Here is a 16,245-nt window from a genome sequence, read left to right as displayed (position 1 = left end):
TGGCTGTGGAATAGTCCATCGAGGGCCAGAATGTCCCCCACTGTTCCCCTCCTGGGATTTGTTCCCCCAAGTGGCCAGGTCTGTGGGCACAGAGGTTCCTAGCTGCTGGCGCCAGCACCAGATTCAAACAGGCACACTGTCAGGGGTGAGAAAGCCTTTGACCAAGAAGAGGACCCCACACCATGTCCGGGAACAGGCCCCAGGCCCCCCTCCTTCCCCGGAAGGCTGAGCACCTGCCAGCCTTGTGAGGGTACCCACTATGTCCAGGGAGCCCCCTGCTCTTCTGGTCAGGGAATCCGACCCAGGGACTCTAAGGACAAGGCAGGGCAGAGGGGGTCTTGTGCAGTGGGGTCCCAGGAGACTGCTGCAGGAGCCCATCCCATGCGTAGGAGGGAGCAGGAGACATTCCTGGCCCAGCCTCATAGTTGACCAAAGGCTGCTCCAGCCCTGCCAAGACCACAGGGAAGGGTCTTTCCAGCATTTTGTCAGGGAAGCAGTGCCTGGACTCTAAACGTAGGGGCAGGAGTGCCTGGGGAGCTCCTTCGTAAAGTATCTGCCTTCGGCTCAGGTCATGATCCCAGGGTCCTGGGCTCCCTGCTCAGCGGGAAGCCTGCTTTTCTCTCTCCCACTCCCCCTGTTTGTGTTCCTTCTCTCGCTGTGTCTCTCTGTCAAATAAATACAATCTTTAATAAAGAATTAATAAGCATAGGGGCCGTGATGGGGGGGGGCACATTGAGTGGCTATGGACAGTTAGGGAGGATGGGACTCTCTTCTGACTAAATAAATGTTGCCACTGCCCAGCCTTGGACAAGTCCTTGGGTAAGACAGTGGACAGAAGAGCAGCTTGGGTGGTGGCTATGTGCTTTTCCCACGTCCATCCTTTAGACCACCCCTCCTGGGCTCTGGGTTCGAGCCTGAGCTTTGCTGCTGATTTGCCTGGGGGCCCTGGGTGGTCACGTCACTTCCCAGTGGTGCAGTTTTTCATCTGGAATGCTGTGTGACCTTAGGCCCCTGTCTTGGGCTGCTGAGAGGCCGGGAGAGCACAGAGATCGGGCAGAAATCCTGGCACATAGTAGATGATCACTGAACGTTCCTTTCCTTCCCTGTGGGAACAGCAGATCCAACTTCTGGGGGAGCCCTTCACCTCCATCTCTCCCAGAGTCTCATTTCCTAAATCTCCGTGTGAGAGGCAGTTAAAAAGAACACAGGCTTAGAGTCCGACAGATGTGGGTTTAAATTCTGTTTTATCATTTCATAGTGGTGTGATGTTAAGGTCCATGCCTAACTTCTCTGGGTCTCCCCGCCCAGACCTCCAATACTGGCAGGAGTCCTCATCATCCTGCAAGACCGCTGTGAGCAGTTTTGAGTTGGCAAGCTAAGTTCCTCAGACAGGATGCGTGGCACGTAGTAGGTGTTCACTAAACACGTGGTCTCTCCCATCAGCCACCTTACTTTGTTCCTTTGACAAGAAAAGCTTTCTAACATCCTTTGACATCAGAGAAGTCTACCTGTAGGTCTGGGGAAATATATCTGGACATGTTTCTCCATGGAGGGCTGGTGACCTTGACCAGGAAAGGCCTCTTAAAAACCCTGGGGTCGCCTTTCCTTAGTGTCCAAGGACAGGCGCCCATTTTTTAAGCCATCCCAGCAGTGTCCCAAATGTGCCTCGCTTGTCGTCCCAGCCCAGCCACTCCATTGATCTGAAAAGAGCCTGAGCAAATGGCATTTACGGCCAAGAGGATGACAGGAAGCAACACCCCAGCTTCTCTGGCCGCTGAGATGACAGCTTCCAGCGTGCTGGCATTCAGCAGATGGCATTCTGGCTGAAATTTTCAGCAGATTCCGCTCCACAGGGAAAGGGAATCGCCAGCCGGGAGAACGGTCTATTCCGTACCCTCCTTTCACATGCAGCCCTTTACTGAACCCCTGTTACGGGCCGGTGATTGCCTCTGTTTATTCGATTTAGTCTCTGGGATGACCCTGCAGGATAGGTTTTACCACCTTCATTTTCCAGAGGGGAAAACCAAGGCTGCAAAGCTGGGCAGTGGCAGCAGAGGGCCAAGCCTGGGCCCTTCCATACCCCATCCCTTCTCCAAAGCAGCCCCCTGTAACCACTGGAAGCAAGTGTCATGGCCCTTGTGAAGGATGATGAAAGCTGTATAGGCCTCTCTCCCCCGAAAAATACTAACACTCCGTGAACATAATTTGGCATACAATTTCAGGAGCTTCCTAGACTCCTATTACCTCTAGGCTCAGACAGTATACCTCTGGTGAGAAGAGGCTGGTTCAAGTGACATTTGTCCAGGTCTGCAATTCAAATCAATGCTATTGGCAACATGGTGTGTGTGTGTATGTCCTTTACAGAGGAAAACACAAGGCCGGTATTGGTAAGGCTTCCCTCCACCCAAAGCCAGACAAGAATATGTCTTCTCTGGCAACATGAAGTACTTTTGCCATTGGTGGGTTTGAAAGTGGGCTAGGAAAAAAATAACCAACCTTCCCTCACCTCTGCCGAATGGGGCAGTGACAGGCACCCACGAGACAGACGCCAGCGTAATGGGACTTTGTTCTCTGTTTCAGAGAACCTGGGAGGCCAGGATGGAAGGGGGCCAGCCCACACTGGTGGTAACTGCCACCCTGCTCCTCCCCGCCCTTTTCTTTGCAAACAAAACCTGGTCACCCCAGCACAGCTGGGAAGGCCCCACACTCCTGTCAACACCTATGAGGAGCCTGGGGAGGGAGGCCGGAGGTCACGCGACGCTGCTTGTTGGGAGCAAAGCCTACTCCTTCCAGGCCTAAGTGGCAGCCCTCTTGGCTCAAGTGGGCTCAGATGCACCGAGTTCCCAGGGGGTGAGGTCATCCCAATGCCCCCTTGAAGTGTGCTCAGCGGAGTCAGGATTTTCTAGCCCATTCTGACCCTCTGCTGGGCCCCTTCACTGAGGTCTCTTCCTGATAAACTGCCCCAGGAAACTCCAAGCCCCAGGAAATTCCCAGGGGCCAGCTCCCCTGGTTAGGGTCCCACTGGCACTTTGGGGCAGGGAGCAGGGGGAAGTGCCTTCATTCTCTCTCAAGTACATCACTTCCTCCTTCATCTGACTTTTCAGGAGCACGCACTCCATGCCAGGGCCTGTTCTGGCTGCAGGGATACATACGCTGACAAGTCACACACAGTCCTTGTCCTGTGATCTGGGACTGGCTGAGGGGCAGACACCGACACCATGACTGTGCAGGGTGGGTGGTGGACAGGGCTGGGGCCATGGGGACGCTTCTCAGAGCCTCCATGCTACAGGGCTGAGGCAGAAGTGGCTAGGAGGTTGATAGGGTTGGAGAATTGTATATGATGCAGAGGGAATAGCACAGACAAAGGCCTGAAGGTGAGAATGAGTGTAATGTACTTAAGGAACTAAAAGGAGTGTAGGGCAGAAGACAGAGGGGAAGTTGGAGCCAGAGCCCAGGGCCGCATCACAAACGGTCTTAAAGGCCATGCAGAGGGGGAGAAGTTCCTCAAGAAGGCTCTGGGGACCATGGAGTTGTTTGGAGCAGGGAGGAACCCTGAGGATCTACCTCTTTAAAGAATGAGAGTCAAGCCCGGCTTCTTCCCATAGAAACTTCCTCTCTCTCTTCTCAGCCTATCAAAATGACCTAGCATAGCAGGAGTAAGAAAAACAGTTCAGGTTTTGAATGTTGCTTCCAGCTGCTGGTACGGTCCTGCCCCTCAGCACCTGCTTCTCCTCCAGGCAGCTCCTGGCAGCGGCCTGGTGATAAGCTGGCTGAGTCCACCAACTTTCTCCTTCTCTCTGCCGTGAGGACAGCCTCTCCCGTGGGCTGGGTGAGGCCCGGCCACCCGGCCACTCACTAACCTGCAGGGCTCCGGCCTGATTTTTTGGAACCATAGATCCCTGGTCCTGCTTCTTAGGCCCAAAGCAACACTGGAAGAGAAAGCCCTCCTTGAACTGCGCTGTTCCAGCTCCTGGAGCCAAGGCGGTGTTCTTCGCAGGCCCCACGGCTGGGCAGCATTGGCTGGCTCCGAGGGGCAGCGACTGTCTCTGTGGCACACCACGTGTGTGCCATGGGCCTGCCGTGTGGCCCCTCTGCCCCTCACCACCCACTGCCAGGTGGCTCCCAGATGACGAAACCAAGGCCCCTCTCTGGATACCCTCACAGAGGCCACCCAGCTTGCAAGGGCAGTGTCCGCTTTCGACTCTGGTCCTGTCTGACTCCAAAGGCTGCGCCTTTCCTGTTTCATGCCTCACTCCACCCCCAGGGTCTCTTGCTCGTCTCCTGACCTGCGGGGGGGGGGGGGGGGGAAAGAGCTAGACTATGTCCAAGTAGCTTAAGCCGCCTTCTGGTGGGAGCGGTGGAGGGATGCCCTGGCTTGGTCTTGGGGAGGGGTGGTGGTGGGGGGAATGTCATCAATCAGCTTGTTTTGAGCAGCTCAAAGGCCAGTTTGGCGGAACTTGAGAGGAACAATAAGCAGCGTCTAAAAAAGGAAAGCCGGTGACTGATTACAGCTGTGGGGGGAGGTGGTGGGTAGAGGGGTAGGGATGGGCCCCCCGGGCCCAGAAAAGGAATTGGGGGTGGGGCTTGGTCAGAGAGACAGACCTTCCAGGGGATAATGCAGAGACTACCATCGGCTCTGTGCTCCCCAGACCTCCTGTGGTCCTCCTTGGGGAGGCGACTGCTACCAGACCCAATGAGGCAGGGAGGCTCAGAGAGGTTGGGAGAGCTGCCGGAGGCCACACAGCCAGGACATGGTGTAGTTAGCATTTGAACCCAGACCAGCCTGGTTCACAAGGTTAGGGAAGAGAGGGCTCTGGCTGCTTCAGGCAAAGTGTAGACGTCATCCCTGCACGGAAGGAGCAGAGCACAGTGCCTGGCACACAGCAGGTTCTCAACTAATGTTTCCTTCCCTGCCACATTTGGCTCTGAGGCCCGCAAAGAAGTGACTCTGAAGGGTGCCTCTCCCACTCTGCTTCCCCAGCTTTCTCGTTTCCCTCCACCTCCTCCACCATGCTGACCGTCCTCCAAATGAGTGAGGACTGAGGTTGCTGCAGAAAGCCTGCATGGTTCAGGTGAACAGCTGGGTCAGGACTGGACTCTGACGTGGATCCAAAACCATGAGTGCTCTTGACCATTCTTCACAATGGCTTCTCCAGCCAACCAGTGGGTGTTCTAGTGATCTCTCTCGGGGACCTCAGAGGAACAGGACGACTGGTCCTATTGTTCCTCCCCACCCTCCACCTCAGCCCACCCATTTCAGGAGACAGCTTCCTCGCCTTCATGGAGTCCTCATCTTGTCTTCTCACAGAATTCCCTATTTATACCTCACTGCCTCCCTGTAAAGGAGGTACCATCATTCTCCCCCTTTTAGAGATGAGGAAGTGGAGGCTCAGAGAGGGACATGACTTGCCCAGGGTGACCCAGGTTAGATACAGTAGAACTATTTGAACTCAAGTCTTCCTCTGAAACCAGGGCTCTTTCCACCACCTCTCCTGGGATTCTGGCAAAGAGCTTGTCTGTAATTGCTGTGTGAACCAGCACAAAGCTCAGGTCCCCAGTGTCCCCATCGTCTGCACCTGCCAGATAGGAGGCAGGTTCCGATCACTCTCTAGTCCTAGGAACAGAGTCCCTGGGGGGACTTTGTCTGCAGAGATGAAGGTCTGGGCCATCCTCGGAGTCAGGGAAATTCCACTGTCCCATCTCCTGACCTTGAATTGCCCTGAACCTTGAGGGGAAGGGAAGCTCTTCTGTGGAGTGGAAAGTTACCAAGCCGACCCATCTTGGGAGACACAGGGTATGCGTGTGCCCACCCATCTCTTAAATCCATCATCCGTGGGGAAAAAGGAAAGAAAACACGTGCCCAAGGGATAGACTTGTAATATAAACAATGTGTAATGTTGAGGATATAAACAGAGCACACTTGTGAATAGCTGTGGGCACCGTGCCCAGGGCCAATACTGCCCCCCGACACCCCCACCCCACCCATTTCCCCACATGGCTTACTCGTAAAAGCACTTTCTCCTCACTGCACAGAAGTGAGGCATGAGGCCAGCTGAGCCTCAGTAATAAGAACGAAGAGAGAAAAAGGGACAAGGGTGAGTTGGGCCTGATGTCCAAGGACAACGGTCCCAGACCCCGGCAAGGGCAGGTGGCTGCATCTTTCTGTGTCCCAGTGTCTGAGCCATTAACTGGGCCAAAGAACTTCCAACCCGAAGAACCGGCCGAAGGATGTTATAAAAGAAAGACTGTGAAGGGGTCTGCAGGCGTTCAGCAGATGAACACCAGAGAGCACCCCCGTAAGACTCCAGGGGACCCCTGGAAGAGCATCCCCCTGGGATGGACGAACAGTTCATCCGGGGTCCATCTGACATTCAGTTGCCACCACGTTGCCCACATCAAGTCCCAGCCAGGCTAAATGCCAGTGCTAAACACCTCGCTGCCCTGCGGACTGCTTCCACAGTTAGAAAGTTCTTCCTTTGGTTGAGCTCAAATCTGCCTCCACATGAAGGCCCTGCACTGGTCCTGTCTGTGTTTGGTCCACGGTGCCCTTCCCCAGCGGGTCTGCTCTTTGACCACAGGGATCTGCAGAGCTCCCAGGCCATATCGATAGGAATTCTCTACTCCCCTGGGGATGACACGGGCCTCGATTTGCAGTCTAGAAAGCCCTCAGGACATCAGCTGTCCCCTGACCTGCTTTGAAAGGGGGTTGGAGAGCTACACATCAGGCTTTGGGGAATATCAGCTGGGGTCCCCTCGGTGAGCCCATAGGCCACTTAGAGACCATCCCCACCCCACCATGCCCAGAGGCAGGATGTGAGACAGACACCTAAGGAGCTGGTGAGCAACCAAAATCGAATGTGCCAGGATGCTTACAGATTTCTGCCTAACACCATGAAGGCTTCCGGGCCCACCCGACCTCCCACCCTGACTTGCCAGTCATAGTCCCAGACAGACATCCTCGCCTTCTCGAAGCGATCATGTTGGACTCCTCGAGCTGTGTGCCCTTGGGCAAGTTACTCTCCCTCTCTGTGCCTCTCTGTTCTCTCAACAGTCATAAGGGAGTAACAAGAGTAGCTGTCTCCTGAGGCTTGTTCTGAGGGTCAAATGCAGGGACCTACTCATAACAGCGTCTGGCACGGACCAGCTGTGTGACACAAGTGTGTGTCTTCTGGGTCTGTCTCCCTCAGGAGCGCAGGGCTCCGTGCAGAGCAGGGGCTGGTTTCCCCCGTGAGTACATAATCCTAACAGGCACCCCGTGGGAGCACTCACTATCTGTCAGATGTCCTGCATGCCTGTGAAGTGACATCATCACCCTCTTTCTGCAGAAGAGAGAACCCAAGCACAGAGAGGTCAAGTTGCTTGTCCGGCTAACGCAGGCACGAAGGGCCGCAGCCTGTGCCGTCACCAGCTCTGCTGAGAATGACAGCACAGTCCAGACACACGACGCTCCTCACCTGCAGGAAAGCCTGGGTGCTGGGTGACAAAGGGCTCCCACCTGAGCCCCATACCCTTGCTGACTGATGGCTGGGTGCTGCCTGGCTCTCTGGGCGGGCAGGGCCCATGAGTGGCTGGGCTCAGGGGAAGGGTGTGGGCGCACTGTGACACCTGCAAATGGCAGGTAGGGGTGGCCAACCACAGGCCAATGGTTACCAGGCAAGAACCTCAGACAAGGGGTGCAGAGATCAAGTTCGCCTTTCTCCAGGGCCACCAAGTCTACAGGCCCTGGGTGAGGTCAGGAGGGGTGAGGAGTGAACGGGCAGACAGAAGTAATTCATCTTCCCAAGGACAAAAAAGGTGGGAAGAGGCACCTGCAGGCAGGACCTGTTGACAGGGGTGGGGCTCAGGATGAGGACAAGGGGCAGCAGCCCCAAGAGGCCGCAGGGTGCCATGCCCTTTGGTGATGGAGGAGAAGGAGCTCTGGGGCTGGGCAGGCCTGGGGTCAGATTCCACTCTGCCACTTTCTGGCTGCCGGTCTCAGGGCACAGCTCCTTTCTCCTCTGAGCTCAGTTTCTTTTTTTTTTTTTTTTTTTAAAGATTTTATTTCTTTATTTGACAGAGAGAGATCACAAGTAGATGGAGAGGCAGGCAGAGAGAGAGAGAGTGAAGCAGGATCTCCGCTGAGCAGAGAACCCGATGTGGGACTCGATCCCAGGACCCTGAGATCATGACCTGAGCCGAAGGCAGCGGCTTAACCCCCTGAGCCACCCAGGCGCCCCTGAGCTCAGTTTCTTTATCTGCGGAATGGGAGACTACTTCTGGAAGGCTGCTCCTGACCGGTGAGAGAGGATGAACAGGTAAAGGCCCGGAATGCGGCAAGCCGGTGGGAGTTGGGAGCGCTCTGCTGCTGCCCAGGTGAGCGCTGACTACCTACAGGGCTCCACCCAAGCCTCCTTCCTTTGCCCTCCCCGCTGGAAGCGCACACCTGGCTTCTGGGCTTCTATTTTAAGCCCTCATAGAGCACCGCAAAGTACAGAAAGCCCTTTGGTCCAAAAGAGGGCAGAGCTGACTCTTCTTGTCCGTGGGGAAGATTAAACAGCTCTGATGGCCAAGCCCAGTGAAATTGCATGCCCCTGCTGGCAACTTCCGCACATCATCCCGGCAGGGAGCACGGCAGCTAAGAAATCGAAGCCTCCTGACGCGGGCTGGCCTGCAAGAAACCATCCGCTCCTCTGACACGGCTTCTGCCCACCGCTCTATCCCCATGGGCCACTTCTACTTACACTGGAACCCCCAGAAGGCCACAGCTCCCCACGTATGCCCCGTTCTCCCTCCGCTCAGGCCTCTGCACACCTAGCCCCTCTGTCTTGAACAGCTTTGCTCATTTCCTTCTCTTGGCTAACTTTTCTGCTTTCTGGTCTCACCAGACAAGTAACTTCTCCAGGAAGCCTTCCTGCATCCTGCTCTGGGCTCTCACGGCCCCCAGGGCCCCCCTACCCCACTTACAGTAACTGTCCTGTCCTTGTTGGTCTTTCCCACTAGACCTTGAGTCCCTAAACCCAGGCTTAACCCCAGGCTCAGCAGAGAGCCCAGCCTGGAGGTCTGGTGAACAAATGGAAATGGTAAAATGCAATCTGCCACGAGTCTTCTCATCAGAAATCTGGTGTCCCAGACAAAGCTGGAGAGGCCTTGGGAATTGCGGCTGTCAGTACACGTGAAAGGGATGCCTCCCAATACAGCCCTGGGTTCAAGGCTCAAAATCACCTGGACCGGGCTTTCAAGGCAGAAAGTGAAGGGCACCTGTCATTCGTCCCCAACAGGGAACCCCAGGGGCAGGCTCAAGTCCTCTCTTTCCACATAACCATGATAACCATGACCGTGAAAGCCCCAGGCACTGTGCTAAGATTACCTGCCCTTTTCCATTTAATTCTTGCCACCCCAACCATGAGGGCATTCCCCCTATGGCCCTCACTTCACAGTGAGGAAACTGAGGGAAGCACCTTGCCCAGAGTCACTCTACTGAGCAACGGCTGAGCTGAGATTTGAAGCCGGGCACCTGGATGCTAGGGTCCCTGCTCTAGACCCAAACACCAGACCTCCCGCTGCTGTGGACCAGTGAGTGGTCGCCCCACAACTCTTCATTGATGGGGCCCATGGAGCCCAGCACACACACATTCAGGCACAACGGAAACAAAATCTATGAAGAAAAATTCTCCTTACTACCTCAATGTGCTTGATTTTTTTTTGTTTGTTTTGTTCTATTCTATGTCATTAATTTTCTTAAAAAGCTGGTCATGCATGAGCCACAGTAGACAGACCAGTTGGTCTGGTGGCCAGGCCTTGTTTGGGGCCCTGGGCCCCCCCATGCCTCTCTCTCTGAGGCGGGGTTTGTAGCACCTTGTGCTCTCCGGGATATAACCAGCTACGTGTCCCGTTCCTCTTCCACTAGAGGCCAGCTCCACGGGAGCCTCTGGTGGCTTTCATCCCATTCACAGCTAGACCCCCGGGGCCTGGCACATGACAGGTGCCCCAAAATGTCAGTTAAATGAATGAGGATGCACACTCAGGAAAATGCAGGGCAGGACAGACCCTGGGAATCACTCTAGCCTGGGCACATGGCCCCTAAGGACAGATGTTGCCTGCCTGGAAAATGGGGCTAAATATAGTCCTCCTAAAGGGTTGTTACAAGGATTTGTGGGTATAGTCCTTGACGCAGAGCTGGGCACAGACTAAGGTCAACATACTTCTCTCACTCCAAGCTCCAGGATGCCAAACTATTGAACTAACACTAAAGAGGGCCATTGACTTGGTCAAGCGTGGACCAACTTAATGATTAAACCCAACTGGCAGTTTGAATTCAGTCTCTTCTCCAATCAGAACTGTGGGGGAGCCCTGGAGGCGCGCTGGCAGGAGGGTTGCAATGCGCTGGTGAGAGAAGGGGGAAGGGGGGGAGAGCCCCACCGCGCTGGAATTCCATCCTCCCCGAGCTCCATGTGTTTACTTTTATTTTTATTCTTACAAACCCCAGAGAAAGGGAACAGGGTCCAGAGAAAAGGATCATGTGGTATTAGGAATAAGGTCTTCTGGGACGCCTGGGTGGCTCAGTTGGTTAAGCAGCTGCCTTCGGCTCAGGTCATGATCCCAGCATCCTGGGATCGAGTCCCACATCGGGCTCCTTGCTCATCAGGGAGCCTGCTTCTCCCTCTGCCTGCCATTCTGTCTGCCTGTGCTTGCTCTCTCTCCCTCTCTCTCTCTCTGACAAATAAATAAATAAAATCTTAAAAAAAAAAAAAAGGAATAAGGTCTTCTAAACCCAGCTTTGCCTCTGCCAACCTGTGTGAGTTGGGTCAACTGTTTGAACCTCTCTGTGCCTCATTCTCCTCATCCATAAAATGGAGAAGCATGGCACCTTACTCCACAGTACTGAACTGCAACTAGAAAGACACGGGTGATGCATACAGTAGGAGCTTGGCAAATGCGAGTTCTTGCGCTGGCTCCTGGACATTTCTCTTTATAGGGCATTCGTCTGAATTTGCTGATGCCCTTTGTGAAGACTGCCAAGGGGCTTCCCACGTCAATCGTAAAGGACACTCCCTTTCTTTGGCATGTCATTATTGCACACAGTGACATGACAGAGTCACTTGGGGGCACCCAACACAAGTTATCTGAACCATGGATTGGGAGGGTACCACAACGCTGGAGGAAGAATGTAGAACTTCGGAGCCAAATCAACCTGGATTCCAAACGGGGGGAGCCGTGTGAGCTGGGATGAGTCATTTTATCTTTCTGAGCCTTGGTTTCCTTATCTGTAAATGGAGATGATGATCCATCCCTTGCAGGGCTGTTGCGGGCATTACATTCATTCATTCATTCAACAAGCATGTACCGAACATCTGTATACTAGCCCCTGCTCCAGGTGCTGAATATACAGCTGTGAATAAAAAGACAAGATCCTCCCTGGGGAGACAGGTGATGAAACAGCTATGTACACACACCATGTGGCACACAGTGATCATGCTAAGGAGAGACACCAAGCGGGAGAGAGCAAGTGGGGCATGCCAGGGGCAGGGCAGGGGAGGTTACGGCAGTACCCACACTGGAGCAGGGAGGTAAAGGAAGCGAGGGGGAAACCACGTGGAGGTCTGGGGGAAGAATGCTCCAGGCAGAAGGAGCAGCAAGTGCAGGAGCCTTAAGGAGAAGCATGCTTGGCATGTAAATGAAGCCACATATGCAGGAAGCCTGGTATGGAATCCAGGTGCTCAGCAAATGCCAGCTCTCTATTTCAAGTCCCATAGAAGGAACCCCACGCATGTGTCCTTTTCCTGAGAACGAAAGCACAAGGATTTCTACAGGGCAACACTGAGCCAAGTGTTCTTTCAGCCTAAGACGCAGGCAACATGTGAGCTCTACCATGGTTTTTGAGTGCCTGCCAGCCACTAGGCTCTGGGTTGGGCAACCAGGGATACAAGATAATCAAGACATGGTTTTTGTCCTTAGGCAGCCCCGAGGCCAGTTGTGGAGAGGGGTGACGACGATGCAATGTGGTCGGATGCACAAGCAGAGCCATCAGAAGGTCTCTAGGTAGCAGAGTGAAGGGTGGGATTGGTGTGGGTGGTCAAGAAAGGCTTCCTGGAGGAGGTGACAGCTAAGCCAAATTTTAAGAAATGCACTAGACAAAGAAAGATATTTCAAGTGTGGAAAGCCTTGTGTGCTGACACAGAGTTGTAAAAAATGGCATAGCGTGTGTGAGAAACTAATGACACACAGGCGGGAAAACAATAAACGGCCCTTCATATTCTCAGTACGGCAACCTGATGTGCCTCAGAGCTCCAGCTCTGTCCCTTTCCTCAAACTCAGGGCAAGCATCAGCCCCAGTGGAGAGTTTTAATTTTTCACACTTAGCTACTGCCGTGAGAAAACAACCTTAACCCCGGGCTCTTAGCCTGGGTGGCCCCCTTCACAGAGCAAGAGCCCTGTGGGATGGAGAATATATAAATCGCCAGCTATTTTTAGCCTGCCGGGCTGTGGCTGTGTCTTCACCCACCCTAGGGCTGACCCACAGGTGGCAAATCGGATTTTTTTTTTTTTTAACTAGAACAGCATAAATATTTTTAATTAGGAACTCTTACAAAGGGGACCATGCTGCAGCCAGGTATCTGTGGCTGGGAGAGTATGTGCTGCCATATTGACCAACAGGCCTGGACACCCCCGGGGCCAGGTGGCTGGGTCCTTCCATCCCCATCCAGCCAGTATCCCTGCTCAGAGGAGGTGGAGGCCCCTGGTCCATGAATGGACCTGGGTTCAAATCCCACCTCTGCCTCCAACTACCTGATGATCCTGCTGGTGACTTCACCTGTCTGAGAATATGGGGGTTTTAAATGCAATGGCCCTAAAGCTGCCCAGAAGCTTATAAAGTAGGAGCTGGCTCCTCTTCCACAGGCTAGCCTTGGGAATCCCAGGCACAGCATCCTCCATTTCAATACCCTCCAGAGGAAGAAACAACGAATTTTTTTATATAAAGCCTAGAAGGGGCGGGGGGGGGGGGGAACTATATGGGAGTGTTAGAGCACAGACCACTGATATGTCTCTCTCCCAAAACCTCATACTAAATTTGCACAGCAGCCGACTTGCTTCCCCACTGAGCTGGGCCTTTGTACTTTAAAAATACACAGATCTCTCACTTTCTGCCTAAAAGACGCTACCGATGTCCAGCCTTAAGCCAAAATAAAGACTTTTTCTAAAGACCCGGGTGTGGGGCTGACTGACATGGGGCCCAACCCAGACTCGCCCCCAATTAGCAGTATGACCTTGGGCGAGTCATTTCTCCTCCTCTGAGCCTCAATTTCTTTATTTGTAAAATTGGGATAAACATCTTGACAAGGAAAAACTGCTTTGCATGCCGCCTGGGCCCTGGGGTGTATGCAAAGTGCCAGACAAGGAGCCCCCAGCGCAGTGATCCCAGTGATCCGTTACCACCAGGTATTCTCTAGCAAGTCCTCCTCTGCCCTCTACTCCCACCTTCCCACCTCACCCCCATCCCCTTACTCTGGCCCCGGAAATTCTAGGGTGATGTTAACTAGGGGGTGATGGGCTCTGTAGTGGTGACTCCGAGGGACTAGAGAGCCCCCAACTGAGCGGACACCAGAGGGGGGCGCAGCCGGGGTGCGTGTGGGAACATGGCCAAACCAAGGCAGCATGTGCCGCGGGGGCGCTGGCGGCTGGAAATTGGGGTACCCCTGCAAGCGCCCCCCCACTATCAGCAGCTGCAGTCTCGGCACAACGGGTGGTTCTGGGCGTCGGAAGCCCTGGGGAGCCCGACTCCAGTCACGCCCCAGGGCGCCCCGGGCTCCCTCCTCAGCGCCCTCGGGCTGAAACAAAGGCGAGGGGGCGAGCGGCATCGCCCCAGCGGCCCCTTCGCGCATCTGGCCAAGCAGGAAGAACGAGGACTGGGGTCCCCAAGGTAACCGGGACGCGGTACCCGTCCTCCTGGAGCGCAAAGCCCAGCCACAGGGCGCGCGCGGAGCCGGGGTCCAGGAGGCACCGATGACTCCAGCCCGCTGCGCGCCGAGGGCTCCAAGTGGGTGGGGTGGCTCTCCGGAAGTCACCCAGCGGGTCCCCTGGGGAGAGGAGAACCCCAGCGCCCGCCTCCCGGGCAGGGCTCCCCGGCATACCTGGCAGGGTCCTGTGCACGGTGTTGCCCATCGCTGCGTCGGGGCGCGGCGTTGGCGGCGGCGCGCGCGGGGTGCACGGAGGCTAACAACGCGGTGGGCCGGGGACCCGGGCCAGGGTAGGGCTCCGGGGCATCGCGGCTGCACCGGCGAGCCGGCGGGCGGCAGCTGGGGCGGGCGCCTGGAGGGAGGCGGTGGCAGCAGGAGAAGAAGGCGGAGCCAACCGGCCCCAGCCTGTTGGCTCCGCCTCCGCCACCGCCTCCCGCTGCCTCCAACTGTGCAGGCAGAGGCGGGGCGGTGGCCGCCGCATCTTTTGAAAGTTTGGACCCGGCGGCGGGAGCAGAACCGCCGAGCCTCCGGCTCTCGCCGCTCCCGCGCCCGGGACAGGAAGACGCGCTGGCAGTTGGGTGCCCTCGGGGTGCCATACATTTCACTCATTTCTTCCAACACTTGGATAAGGCCTAGTGTGTGCCGAGCCCTGTTCCAGGCGCTGGGCCACAGGGGGCCAAGCCTTCACCCTGGCGGTGCAGTTATGCGGGGTGCGGGGTGCAGGGGCTGTAGATGAACACAGCAGGCAGAAGGTCACCCACCTACTTGAGGACAAGCCAGTCAGGGTGACCGTGGTGGGGGTGTGACCACGGACCTCCAAAGGTTGAGAGGAGGGAACATATTATAACACTTATTAAGTGCATGCCAGGCACTGTGCTGGACATTGTAAGTACAGACGAGGCATGTGAGTGGTGAAAACCTAAATAACAAGCATTTTTTAAAAATTTTTTAATTTTATATTTATTTTAAGAGGTTTTTTTTTAAGATTCATTATTTTGAGAGAGAGAGAGAGAGCAGAGAGAGGGGGAGCAGGGGGAGGGGCAAAGAGGGGAAAAGAGAGAGAATCTGAAGCAGACTCCCTGCTGAGCAGGAGTCTGGGGCTCCAACTCCAAACCCAGAGATCATGACTTCAGGGGAAATCAAGAGCTGGAAGTTCAACTGACTGAGCCACCCAGGCACCCCAAAATAAAAAGCAATTTAGATCGCACAATATGATGATCAAAGCCAGCGAGAAAATAAGATAACTGTGATATAGTAACTTTGTTTCGGGACCTCAGGGAGAACCTGGGGCACTCCAGCTCCATCTGAAGAAACAGCAAGAAATCAGCCATGGGAAGAGCCGAAGAGCATATTCCTTGCAGAGGGAGTAACAGGCATTCCTCATTCATCCATTCATTCATTCACCCCACCAGTATTCTGAGCAGCTCTCCTGTACAGAAACCAAACCAAACTCAATGGGAACTGAAGCCTGCTAGTTCCTGCCTTCACTGGGCTCCATTTTGCAGATAGGAACACTGAGGCTCAGGATGTGCAATGAGTTACCCAAGAAGACCCAATTCTCAACCAGTTTTTTTCCCCAAGTTTACTTTCCATGCTCTTGTATCTTCTATGAAATATATGTTACTATCCCCACTTTGCAGATAGGGAAATTGAGGGTCAGGGAATGGAAAAGAGGTGCCCAAGATTTCCCAGCTGGTAAGGGCCAAAACTGGCCTGGAGCTATGTGAATGAAAAGGAGGCATCTAGGACAGAACCCCCAGGTCTATTTCTCCAACACCTTCTGCCTAGGTTCCTGACCCATCCCAGAGGGTTTTCATTCTTCAAGTTTAGCACAAAGCTTCCACCTCTGGGAAAGCTTCTCTATACCCCCACCCACCCTGACTCACTATGTCTGCACATGAAGTTGCCTTCTATTTGAGTCACTAATTTCTCATCTTACAGGTGCTCTGTCAGTTACTTAATTTTTAAACACAAGTCCTGTTCGGGAAAGGTACATTGGTTCAAAATACCCTCAATGCATATGAGCTTGGGACCATTATAGAGGTCAGAATTATCACCAAAGAAGCCAAGGAAATTTTCCTCATGCAAAGCAATGTGGTGCAAATGGGACTTTGTGACTACAAGGGTCACCAAGGGAGGGTCACAAAGGGTGAGTGCAAGGGAGGTTGGTATAAACAGACCTTTTAAAGGTCAATTTCAGAGCATCCAAGTAAGTGCCTGTGTTGTGCAGACCATAGTACACACTTGGAGCAAATAAAGCCTCAACTGCCCCAATGCTGTACAGATGGTCCCTGCAGAGGACACACAGTGT

The 16,245-nt window shown here is 54.4% G+C and overlaps 1 protein-coding gene across 1 annotated transcript in view; it reads right to left on the bottom strand.

The window, feature by feature from the left end:
- NEURL1B (neuralized E3 ubiquitin protein ligase 1B) overlaps positions 1-14,283 on the bottom strand; it is a 37,095-nt gene extending 22,812 nt beyond the window's left edge. Inside the window, exon 1 of the mRNA XM_047730659.1 lies at positions 14,109-14,283. Within this exon, the coding sequence (XP_047586615.1) occupies positions 14,109-14,139 (31 nt within the window). The 5' untranslated portion in view covers positions 14,140-14,283. The remainder of the gene's footprint in view (positions 1-14,108) is intronic.
- Positions 14,284-16,245: the final 1,962 nt, after the last annotated feature.

The sequence above is a fragment of the Lutra lutra genome, chromosome 5, assembly GCF_902655055.1.
Source record: "Lutra lutra chromosome 5, mLutLut1.2, whole genome shotgun sequence".
Taxonomy (NCBI): domain Eukaryota; kingdom Metazoa; phylum Chordata; class Mammalia; order Carnivora; family Mustelidae; genus Lutra; species Lutra lutra.
This window is presented reverse-complemented; position numbering and strand designations above follow the sequence as displayed.